The sequence below is a fragment of the Pleurodeles waltl genome, chromosome 4_2 (assembly GCF_031143425.1).
Source record: "Pleurodeles waltl isolate 20211129_DDA chromosome 4_2, aPleWal1.hap1.20221129, whole genome shotgun sequence".
Lineage (NCBI taxonomy): Eukaryota > Metazoa > Chordata > Amphibia > Caudata > Salamandridae > Pleurodeles > Pleurodeles waltl.
In genome coordinates, this window is record NC_090443.1 from 267,355,837 (window position 1) to 267,368,799 (window position 12,963).

Genomic DNA, 12,963 nt, shown 5'->3' on the forward strand with positions numbered 1-12,963 from the left:
AGATTTTTCCCTATGACTAACCCTTCTGATTCTTTCCCTGTAACCTCGACAGAAAAACCTATCCTGGTGACCTTACCACCTTTCCGGGTCAGTCAAACAGAAGATTCCACGTTACAACATTCTTGGGCTGCCGCCGTTACAGAAAAAACGGGACAGGTGGGTCCATATTTCCTCATGTAGAAAGGTTTACTATACAGGGTTGTACGACATAATAATCAGGAAAAGACCAGCTAGTGGTACCCAATACATATCGCATCCAAGTACTACATTTAGCACACAGTCAGGTGGGGGTGGATATTTTGGGAGAGAGAAAACAGAGGAATACCTCCTTCAACGGTTTTATTGGCCTGGGGTATTTTCAGACGTTCACAAGTTTTGTGCATAATGTCCGAAGTGTCAAGTTATCAACCCGAGAGCAGTTAAAAAAGCCCCCCTTTATCCATTACCTGTCATTGACATTCCCTTATCTAGGGTTGGTATGGATTTCGTAGGCCTATTGACCCCTTCTTCTAGAGGCTATATGTATATTCTTGTCCTGGTGAATTATGCAACACGTTATCCAGAGGCTATCCCTCTTACCAGTATGACCACCAAAAGTGTGGCATATGCCATGATAGGATTTTTCTCTCGAGTAGGTTTTCCAAGAGAACTGCTAACCGATCAAGGAACCCCATTTATGTCCCGTTTAATGACTCAAATATGCCAAATATTAGGGGTAAAACAGATTCTCACCTCTGTCTATCTCCCACAGACAGACGGCCTAGTAGAAAGATATAATTGCACCCTTAAGACATTATTAAAGAAAACAATATCTGACTCGGGCAGAGACTGGGACAAAAAGTTGCCCCTGGTGTTGTATGCCATAGGGACTCACGTGCAAGCCTCGACAGGACATAGCCCATTCGAATTAGTGTTTGGACATCAACCCGGAACCCTATTAGATATGGCCGCAGAAAGATGGGAAGAGAAAGAGACAGAGGATAAAGACATTCTTGAATACACTCAACAACTAAAAGATCAGATCCAAACAGTCTGGGCGGATGTGCAAGTCCATTTAGAGGTGGCTCAAGAAAAGCAAAATAAATATTAAAATAGAGATACTACCTTAAGACACGTACAAACAGGGGATAAGGTGTTGGTGTTATTACCCAGCTCAGAAAACAAACTATTGGCAAAATGGCAAGGACCTTACAAAGGGATAGAGAAAGTTAACCCCGTTACTTACCGGTTATTAATATCCGAAACACCCAGAAAAACACAACTATCATATAAATCTACCAAAGAAATGGGAAGAGACAGACAGCCCCCTTCCCACAGTAGACACTGAGGGCCATATTTATACTTTTTGACGCAAAACTGCGCTAACGCAGTTTTGCGCCAAAAAAATTAGCGCCGGCTAACGCCATTCTGAAGCGCCATGCGGGCGCCGTATTTATTGAATGGCGTTAGCCGACCGGCGCTGCCAGGTGTGCGTGAAAAAAAACGACGTACACCAGGCAGCGCCGACATAGGGAAAAATGGCGTTTGGGCGTCCCAAAATGGGGCAAGTCAGGCTGAGGCAAAAAAATCGTCTTAACCCGATTTGTGCCATTTTTTTGGGGCGCCCAGACGCCATTAACATGACTCCTGTCTTAGCAAAGACAGGAGTCATGCCCCCTTGCCCAATGGCCATGCCCAGGGGACTTATGTCCCCTGGGCATGGTCATTGGGCATAGTGGCATGTAGGGGGGCACAAATCAGGCCCCCCTATGCCACAAAAAAAAATTAAAAAAAATACTTACCACAACTTACCTTTTCTTCCCTGGGATGGGTCCCTCCATCCTTGGGTGTCCTCCTGGGGTGGGCAAGGGTAGCAGGGTGTGTCCCTGGGGGCAGGGGAGGGCACCTCTGGGCTCATTCTGAGCCCACAGGTCCCTTAACGCCTGCCCTGACCCAGGCGTTAAAAAGAGGCGCAAATGCGGGGTTTTTTGCCCCGCCCACTCCCGGGCGTGATTTTTGCCCGGGAGTATAAATACCACGCACATGCCTGGGAGTCATTTTTTAAGACGGGAACGCCTACCTTGCATCTCATTAACGCAAGGAAGGTGTTCACGCCAAAAAATGACGCTAACTTCATGAACTTTGGCGCTAGACGCGTCTAACGCCAAAGTATAAATATGGAGTTAGTTTTGCGTCGAATTTGCGTCGAAAAAAACGACGCAAATTCGGCGCAAATGGAGTATAAATATGCCCCTGGGTTTTTAGTAAATAAAAGTAAACCCCTAGAAATAAATTTATGTCCTCAATCAGAATATTCGGGTGATTGTCTTCCTCACATTAATCCGGATCTCCTGAAAGAACAACAAACACAAATACTGGAAGTATTATGCCAAAATCAAAATCTGTTCTCTTTGATTCCTGGAAAGACCCTTTTAATACAACATACTATAAAGACGCAGGACGGAAAAGTCATCCGTCTTCGACCGTATCGTATCCCTGAAGCACGTAAGAAAGTAGTGGAGCAAGAAGTCCAGAACATGCTACAAATGGGTATAATTGAGCCCTCCGTTAGTCGATGGTGCTCCCCAGTTGTCCTGGTCCCTAAACCAAATGGAACTGTGTGTTTTTGTATTGACTTTTGCCAATTAAATAATGTGTCCAACTTTGACACATATCCAATACCCAGAGTAGATGAGTTGCTCGAACAACTCAATACATGTCCAAATTGGACCTCACAAGAGGATTCTGGCAAATACCCTTGAATCCCCAAGACAAGGAAAAAACTGCTTTTTCCACCCCCTCAGGGTTATATCAATTCACCGTACTTCCCTTCAGTCTACATGGGGCCCCTGCCACCTTTCAACGATTAATGGATAGGTTGTTGCGTAATTATGTAGGTTATTCTGCCGCATATCTCAGCGACATTGTTATATATAGTGAAACCTGGAAAAACCATCTACTTCACCTCTCTATAGTTTTCCATACTCTAATTGAGGCCGGATGAACGGCTAATCCTGACAAGTGTAATCTGGCACGATATACCATCGCATATCTCGGTTATCATATAGGAAAAGGACAAATACGACCCCAACTGGACAAAGTCGAAGCAATTCTTAAGGTACCTCCACCGCAAACAAAGAAAGAAGTGAGATCGCTTTTAGGGATGGTGGGGTATTACCGTCGCTTTATCCCCAACTATTCCACTATCGCAATCTCCTTAACTGACTTTCTAAAAAAGGACCAACCCACAAAATTCAGTGGCCTGAATGCAAAACAAATCAATAATTATGAGACACTCAAACGGTTTTTGACAACTGAACCGGTTTTGCGCTGCCCTGACTTTACAAAGACATTCTGTTTACAAACAGATGCATCTGATGTGGGCATATGTGCAGTCTTGTCACAAAAAAATGAAAATGAGATAAGCCACCCCGTTGTTTACATAAGCAGGAAACTACTACCATGAGAAAAACATTATCCCGTGATTGAGAAAGAATGTTTAGCAATTAAATGGGCTGTCGAACGTTTGCAATATTATTTACTAGGTCATCAGTTTATCTTGAGCACCGATCATTCTCCTCTCACTTGGCTAGCCCGGAATAAAGATACTAATTCCAGAATATTGCAGTGGTTCATGGAGCTCCAACCTTTTATGTTTCAGATTCAACATCTTCCAGGAAGTCAAATAAGCACTGTGGATTATTTATCTAGAAATCCTGTAGAGGCAGGTCTCGATCAGCCCTTCCAAAGGGGAGCGAGTGTAACAGGGTGGCATCGGACGTGGGGCTGACAACCGAGTGCTCCGGGGCACTCTGAAACTACATCAACAGGAAAGAGAGCACCTGAACCCGGAAATAGAGGGTTCGAATGGAACGCACAGGAGAGGGAGGAGTGAAGAGGACGAGAAAGACGCGGAGGAGAAACCGTCCGGAGAGAAAAACATCAAAAACGAAGGACCGAAAGGAGAAACCAAGGAGGAGGTTGACGCAACGAACAAGGACAAATTAGAGAGAGAGACGGGATGGGCAGCGGACCCGCACGCAAGGGAGAAACAGTCTGGGGGGAAGAACGAAAGAGCCCGCCACGTCCCAAGAGTGACGTGGCTCATGCAGGTACGTGCCTGCATTCAGAGTCCCACTAACTATTTGTGGGGGGGCGGGAGGAGGGGGAGACAGAGAGAAGGGGGGAGGAGGAGGATTGATTTTTGGCAAACAGGGATTGCTCCTAAAACACTTGGTATCCTTGCTTGCTGGGCTGTGCGTCCTCACCAGCACTGGTTTGTTGCACGCTACAGAAATTTAAGAAGGACAGCACAACGCCATTATGTAGCACTATCCTTCACAAATCCCAGAGGAGGCATGTTCCTTTCTGTCTTCTTTTTCTTTCCTTGTCTTTTCTTCCCCCCCCCCCCCACCCATTTATAAAAGAAAGCCCACCAACAAAACAATTACTTACCCCTTATTCCTTTGTTCCCTGTTTTCCCTTGGGAACATCCTACGGGGGGAACCACTGACAACGAGACCGGGAAGATACCTAAATAAACAAAGGAAAGAAAGAGAAGGACTAATGAGAAGAAAATTCAAGAAGTAATCCACTAGAACAAAAGGAATAGAAAGAAACAGAGAGACCCAAAGAGGAACAGTAAAAAGGAAAAGAGTGAATAAAGAACTATATAGAGAAACACATAAGAATAATAAAGTCAGTTCACTATTCTTCTACCATAAACCATTGTTGGAACCATTTTTGTTTCTCTAGGTTAAGCCCTGACAGGATACCTATTAGCCAACCCATGACAGCCCCCATCATTTGCAGGTCCTCTTCTGTCAGGATTTATCTTCTTACAGTCTCTTCCAGTCTTGCTTGGGTCTTGCGCAGTTCTTCTACAAAGTTTATCTGTGGGTTTGGGAAAAACCAGGTACTTACCTCTTCTCTCCTGGTCGCTGAGTGGCACTCTGGAACTTACCTTTTGGGGTTTCTACTTTCTCCAGCTCCCCTCCACAGATTCCGATTACCTGGTATTTGGTTTGGTCTCCCTCTAGGGTCTCTATTGTTCACTGTTATTTTACTGTTTTCTATTGCTTTCTATGCCCATTCCTGATTACTAATGTATAGGTAATAGTGTGTTTACTCACCTGCTAGTAGAGTATTGCCTATATAGCATTTTAGTATTTATGTCACTAAAATACAGTACCTTTATTTTTGTAGCACTGTGTGGTCCTTTCATGTGTGTTATGGCTGTGTGACTACAGTGGTATTGCATAAGCTTTGCATGTCACCTAGATAAGTCTTGGCTGCTCATCCACAGCTACCTTCTAGAGAGCCTAGCTTTTTAGATACTGTCTACACCTCACTAATAGGGGATACCTGGACCTGGTATAGGGTGATAACATCATAGGTGCTTATCACACACCAGGCCAGCTTCCTGCAGCCACTACAACAATGCCTAGAGAACCAATGGAATCGAATGAGTTCTTAGGCAGCTGGGAAAAGAGATTGACCCTATCACAGTCCACAATCCAATCATTTCCCTTCTCTACAAGAACATCCTGTACCTTCAAGTGGAAACGTTTCTACATTTGGTGCTTTCAGAACATCCTCATCAATAGTTCTAGGCAGTGAATTTGTATTGAATAGCACACCCATCCCACAAAAGAAGCCAGAAGGAAATACTGCTTCAATAAGCACCCTAAAAGGTTCCTCAAACAAGTCTGCCGTACTTGAGATAGTAATGTCAAGTGAATATGTGTTGTTCTGCACCCAGTTCGCCTTTTTACTTCTGGTTCCTGGTGCCTGAATCTAGCATAATGAGAGGAGTGGGACAGTCTATGGTTGTGTGTTGTTCTTTGCTTGGATGGACTTACGGTTGCTCAAGCATCTGTGGCTTAATAATGGGACCCCTAGAAGTGGTCAAGCCCAATACTGCAATAGCCACAATCTCAAACCACCCCTGAAAGATAACCCTAATGGACCTTTAGTGCCCTTTGCCCTAAATAAATACCCCTAATGGACCTTTTGTGGGCTGCTACACACTTCACTTAAGACACTGTTAAGCACAGACAGGATTTAGCATTTAGGTGCGTGTTAGAGCTGCTGTTGGGGGCTGAGAGCCCTAACAGGTTAACCCTTCGCAGGGCCTTCTTCCATCCCATGGCAATATTGCGTCTTGTTAGTGTAAAGCATAAAAGGACCTCTCTATAAGGGTGCATGGGCATCTTGCTCCATTTTCCATAAGCACTCCATGGGTTCATAAGCCATTCCAGTATACCAATAAATGAACCCGCTACTATCTTCCCTCCTTCCCCCATTGCTAGCATCTTACATCTTTCATATTTCATTCTCTTCATATTGTTCTTCTTATATAGGGGGAGCCTTTTTCGATTCCTTTGATGCTGTTTGGGAATAACATGCTTGAGTGAAGACACATGGAAGATTGGATGGATTCAAAGATGTGTAGGTGATTTTTGATTATTTTTCTATCAAGTGAAGATCCGTGCATTGGAGTTCCAGTTTAGAGGATATCCTAATAGTTTCACATTAGTTGTAGCTACCCAAACGGATTGTCTTGATGTAAAAGCTAGGGTACCTCTTCAGTCTTCCAGAGACTGTTTCAATATAGGTGCTATCTTCTTGCACCCCTTCTTAAGCGTGTATGCAGACCTTTTGCTTCTGAAACCACAGATAGTGACCGCAAGGTAACTTGAAACATGCTTGGATGAAAGACATGTGAACCAGTGAAAGAGGATACTCCTTTTGTCGTTTGCATAGGGTTTTAAGCGAATTCAGCTGCCAGCAATAACCCTAAGTAGGATGTCTCCTGTTGAATATAGAAGTAATATTCAGTCAGTAGTCTAATAGACTGTGCTCATTCGGATTGCTTATCGCTTTGATAATGGTAGGCTGATGAATAGTGCAAAAGTACATCTCAGCAACCAATGGACCTCCTTCCAAAACTGACATAGGAACCTTATGCGTCTGTCTGAAATAGTGCATTCAGGTTGTCCATGTATACAAAATATCTGTTGGTCGAAAGACCGAGCAAGGGTCCGTGTAATAGGATTGCTTTTTTCAAGGGAGCAAACATGCTGTCTTGTTTTACAGGTCTGTCACTGTTAGTATTACCATATTTCCTACTTTAGTGGGAAGGTCAGCATTAAAATCCATCAAACAGGGCTGCTGAGAATAAGAAGGTATTGAAAGTGGCTGGAGCAGAATCGCAAGCTTTTTGGTGGAGGACGTTGACCTACCACAAACAACACAATTATTCTCATACATCTCTTTTTTTCATGTGTTTCTATTCTGCAGAATGGCATAGTAATGCAAAGATTTTCCTCGAACCAACTTGACCAACTACGTATCATACATGACATAATTCTAGCAACGTCTTTTAAGTTTATGGTGTTTTGAAAATGACCACTGTTTGTGTTTAGAATGGGGTGAGTCATGAAATAAAAAGAACAGCCTACTCTTTGGTAGAAAAGAACGGAGAACATTGTGCTCATAATTAAGTCCTTTCTGTGTAGTTTCTTTATGTCGTGCTTGGGCTGTACAACAGGGTCCAGGAGGCCATGACAGTACATGTGAGAAAGGTAGATTGGGAGAATCAGTGTTGGGCTGGAGGAGTCATGGTTTATTTTAGTCTTGGAGGGGAAAGGGGCACTATCACAGCAGTGGCAACTATGAGGCCCCTGTGTGATTGCCAGTTCGTGTGCACACTATTGAGGAACTAATAGCTCCTCTGTTTGATCATCAGTTTGGGTGCAGCCGGTTGAGCAGTATGGGAAGTCAGATAATGCTCCATATGTATGTACTGTATATGAGTATCAACCCTCAAAATCAGTCTCCACTTGGGAAGTCTTAACTATACAGCCTTGTCACATCCTGGAAGTAAAAGCTTACCGCTGTGCTCTATTCACCCCTTGCCCGGAGAACTGGAAATACTTACCTGTTGAAAAAGATCAGTGAAAGGCACATCATTACATTCCAGTCACTGGTTGGGACTGGCTCAAACACGCACAAGCCAAGTGAAAATGAATTAATCTCCCCATCAGTCTGCTACACTGAAAGAAGTGGGTACTTCAATTTCATATTATCCCTGGTGAACTTGGGCATGCTTGGGCCCTGCAATAGGATAGCATCTGAGCCTCAGTCTTTCATCCTCTTCTTTGCCAGGATCTAGTCTTGGCATGCTGACATACTAATGTGTACAACACTTTTCATGGTTCACAAGGGTACACTGAGTTGTGTGGATTCCAAGGCCATCTGTCAAAAGGCCCGATATAAGGTCTGTGCACCAGCTTAACTTGGTGGCACCATCCCATCTTTTTATGTATGGAGGACTTTTGGATAGTATTATAGAATGGTGCCCCACAAATATTTCTGAACTTAACTCCTTATTATTCCATTCTTATCTGAGGTCTTTTTTTCTGCCCCTACCACGCCAGACCATGCTGCCAGACATCCATTCATTGATGCGCAATTTTCTCTTCCAAGGCAAGACCCACAATACTATCTAGAATCTTGGACGAGCTGCCGACTGTCTAGCTATTCATTGATTAGGTTTTTGTTTTTAAACTTTCTTTATTGGTTTTTATGTAACATTAAAGTAATAAAGGTATAGTCATCATTGGTGCAGTATTAAGCAGTACACCAATCAAGTATATAATGTTAAGTGACACTCCCACCTGCTTAGTCCACCCAGATGTAGATGAGGTCAGGATGATATATGTGAGTCTTTAGCACGCTGGAGATACAGAGTGGCTCATGACATAAGTTTTATGAAACATAAATAAATTGTGCTGTTAAACATAAAACGTTTTATCAATTCAGCTGCGGAAGCAGCCAGCGCCCAGTTCTCGAACTCTGCCATGTACCTTCAGTGTGGTGGGCCACCTGGTGATTTCAAGTTCAGTCCAACGTCCCTATGGGTCACACCCAGTGTCAAATCCAGAAACCTATTACCAGCTTTCCGCTCAGCTTGTCTACTATAGAGTCCGAGCAGACGAACATTTACAGTGTGTAGCTGGTATCTATTCAAGGGTTCTTTCTAAGTCTGGCGTGACCTGGAACCAGAAGCACGTTATCACTGGGCAGCCAAACACCATGTGGACAAAGTCTGCATCAATCAGAGCACATGTAGGACATCTCAGTTCAGTAGTATGCAACGTTACATTCAGTCTGTGTTGTGTGAGGTAAGTAGTGTGTAGTAGTTCAACTGCATGAATTTAAATTGTGTGTTTTGTGTGAGAAAGTACATGCATTCAGGGGTCTGTTCCCACTCCTTCCCATGGAAAGGCCTGCCAATGATAGTCTCTCATTTAGTGCACAGGGCCAGAAGGTTATCAGAAATCATGCAATCATTGTTTTGTATAGCCAGGAGATCAAGTGGCAGCCATGCCTGAACGTCAGTAGGGTCTGCAAGTGGTTGTGCGGGGGAGGCTGAGACTCTAGAGCACTGCTGAGTTGACGCATCACTAGTGTCCCATAAGTTAAGAATTGGGTACCCAGTTAGTTGCTCTCTGCAACTAAAGACTCCAGGTTTTGGAAGGAGCCCTCGGAGTAGCAGTCTCCCATTATCACTATGCCCACGTCCATCCCCTCATGCATCCTGTGATGTGTGAAGAAGCCCCTCCGGTAGTCAGCAGACCCACCAGCAGCATCACAGGGGCATATAGACGGATGTGTTCCATGCAAAGAAATGGCCTTCTCCAGCATCCCAAGGTGATAGAGCAGAGTTTTGATTTTTGGGCAGGTACCAGTTTCACACCCAAGAGCATGGCCAGTAAGCCCTCCTCTCTACGAGCTTCTCTGAACTCCCCCATTTCAGCTAACCCGGTTCCCACCAACCAGAAATCAGTCCACCGCAGCTGCACCACAAGGTAATATAGCTCAAAATCAGGAACTCCCAAGCCTCCCCTGTAAGTGACCCTTTGGAGTGTGCAGCCACACGTTTGCGTTGTCCATCCCATATCAATTCCTGGAGTTTAGAGATCTGAACCAGACATGTGGTATCCGCTGTGGGAGGGTTGCAAAATAGTAGAGGACTCTGGGCAGTATAATCATCTTTCCCAATGTTATTCAAGCCATGATGGGAGCCTGACTGTCTTCCAGAAGGCAACATTACCAGTCAGACTGCGCAGGGCGCACCCCAGGTTATCCTACCCAGTGCTTAATTTGTAAATAAAAAGGTGCCGGTGCCCAGAGCCCTCCTCTTATACACGCTGCTGCTGCAATTAAATGCGAGAACACGGAATCCTGAGGCGGCGTAATCCTGAAGCCATCTCAGGCCTCTTCAATCTATATAAAGCCACTCACTGCCCCTTCAGCTCACTTTTACAGCTTTCTACTTTCTCCCTTTGTGACGCTTTTTCGTTTTTCCCTTCCTCCATCCGTCCAATATGTGTCTTTTGCACCGGAAACCACAAGCACAAATTAAGCACTGATCCTACCTAGAATAAGCATCAGAATGATATACCTTTATTCACAGGTACTTAAAAACTCTGGGCTTCCATTGGATTCCGAGGTTCTGTACAGGTCTCGGTGGTTCCAGCAGCTCTGGGCACCTCCGGAATGCATATATCTTCCTCCAATTCGTGCACAGTCCCAACATCCGCTCAAGGTTCCCCAGTAAGTTCACACACCACTAGATCCCCTTGTGGCTTCTCTCAGATATAAGAGCATGTAATCCACACACACTGAGATCACATGCCCTTTGTGGTGTAGCAGGATCCCTCTGTTACGCCCCACTATGCATAGCATACTGGCAAATAGTTGACCTACAGCGCAAAAAGCATAGGGGAGAGGTGGCAGCCATGTAGGGTACCGCAGTAGATTGTGAAGGAGTCTGAAATGCATCAGACTGTGCGAACTCGCACATGTGCATTCGGATAAGGTAAGGTGACCCATTTGTTCTAGCCCGATTCTATGAACACCCGAGTCATGATTCCCTGCAGATAATACAATGTTAATGGATAAAACCACTGCCTCCGGGTACTAGGCACAGAGGGTCTCCTCAAGGACACGGCAGAGGCGTTGTATGTTATAGGAGGTGTTTATGATGAAAACTAGTGTACCAGAGTATGTAGATGAGGCTACAGCCTAGTTTCCTGTACCTTACTGAGGTTTTTATAGGTTAAATTCACAATTAAGTATGCTAACCGGGTGCTCTCAAATCAGTGACATTGTCCGAAGACTTGCTGACAGAGACTTTGAGGGCCTCCTTGCTCGTGTCCGGCAGGGACCTACAGTCAAGCGTTTTTGTGTATATTTCAACCAGCTTCGTCACTAGAAGAGAGGTTTTAGGTTTTAGTTTTTGTCTTTGTTGTAGGATTAATTAAAATCTTCACAATAATAAAACAAACATTACAAAGTAATAAATACCTTAAAACTGCAACATGGTTAAAAAAGATAACAACACGTCCACTTAATGAAGAAAGCGGAAAGGAAGTAAAGTGCAACATTTTTGATGTACAGGTATTATAGCAACATGTCCGGGTCGACCACCTTCTCCGTACCACTTAGTGCAAAGTAAGGGAGTAAAAATGGAAGGTTAAACCTAGAATGCAAGTGTTAAGACTACATTTCAAGTTCAAACCAAAGTGGCAGTAAACAGCATAACAGTTTTTCAAATTCAGACCGGAATATAAAGTGCCTTGATGGGGCTGAGTCTAGTCAAAAACGGTTCTAGTAATGGGATTTATGGTAGGTGGAACAATTCGGGTATTGCCAACCCTAAGCCGGTCCCCTAGTATCTGCACCCCTGGAAGTTCTTAGCTCATGCTGTGGAAATAGCAGCTTCCACAAAATACGTCTGCCAGTTATCAACGAAGACCGGCAGCATAAGAGGTGGCACAGAGACTCAGATTCGTACATACACAGATGATGATGTGTGCTGCCCCTGGTTTTAGACTTCCAATGCACTTGAAATTCACATAGTGGTAAAGCCAACAATCTCATGTAGAGTATATTTTCCAAGGCAGACCTACCCAAGAGGGCCTTCAGGTAAGGCTGAAGAACTACAGTCTTATTTGACTGAGGCAAACCCGGGGCCCACAGGGTGAGCTTTACTTCTCACAAGTCAAGAGCTTTGGACAGTTGCCTTCCATGAGTTTCTAAAGTGCACTTAAACTGATAAGTTATCACCTTATGGAAAGAGAGGCCAAAGTTCAAGTTCAGGGAACTAAAACCCCAGGTCAAATTATCTGAGGAATGCTTTGACTGCTTTGAAATTGCCTGTAGTGTGCTTTTCATTGAACCTTCTAAGGCAGAGGCGACCTGCTAGTAGTATTTTACAATGCCCGTTTTGCACTCGATTACTTGGCGAACCAGGCCAAACTCCAATCCCAGCAAAGTGCGCTGTGTGTGTTTCGGTAGTCCAAAAATGTTCCTGCTGGCCGGCAGTGCTAAAAAACAGTCAGTAGCATCCCAGGAAAGGCAAGGTGCCCGTAATTTATAGCCAGAAGCAATTTAGCCCAAATGGCTATGTATATTCCTTCTGTCTTAAGCAGTGCAATGTTGTTTTGTGCAAATGTTGTTTTTGCTGTATTTTCCTTTATTGCTCTGGACTGTAAGAGTGATTTACTGGTGTTGGATAGCCAAACACCAAGGTTGTTGCATTTACTTGTCGTTATTATGTTAAGCGACCCAAGGTTCCATCTATGTTGATATTTATTTTTACGATGCCCAAATATCAGAACCTTGTTTTTTGAGACATTAGTTGTTAAGCAGTATACTTGATGTTATAAGAGCAGAGAATGCTTAAGGCCCTCTGCATTCCAATACGGTTGTGAACAGGATGACAAGGTCGTCTGCTGATTGTACGACCAGTAATTTTAGTGATCCGAACATTGTAGGGAACAAGTTCCCTTTGGATAATGCCAGCTGTAAATCAGCTGTGTAGATATTGAACAGCATAGGTGATATGACACAACCCTGTTTTAAGCCTTTATTTGTATTAATTTTTGGTGAGGCATGGGTTTGGGTCAGTTT

General features: G+C 44.1%; 1 protein-coding gene across 1 annotated transcript in view; it reads left to right on the plus strand.

Annotated features, from left to right (window-relative positions):
- The window catches only part of LOC138293843 (volume-regulated anion channel subunit LRRC8C-like), a 65,661-nt gene that overhangs the window by 19,862 nt on the left and 32,836 nt on the right, over positions 1–12,963 (plus strand). The window contains exon 3 of the mRNA XM_069233154.1: positions 3,860–4,091. Within this exon, the coding sequence (XP_069089255.1) occupies positions 3,860–4,091 (232 nt within the window). The remainder of the gene's footprint in view (positions 1–3,859; positions 4,092–12,963) is intronic.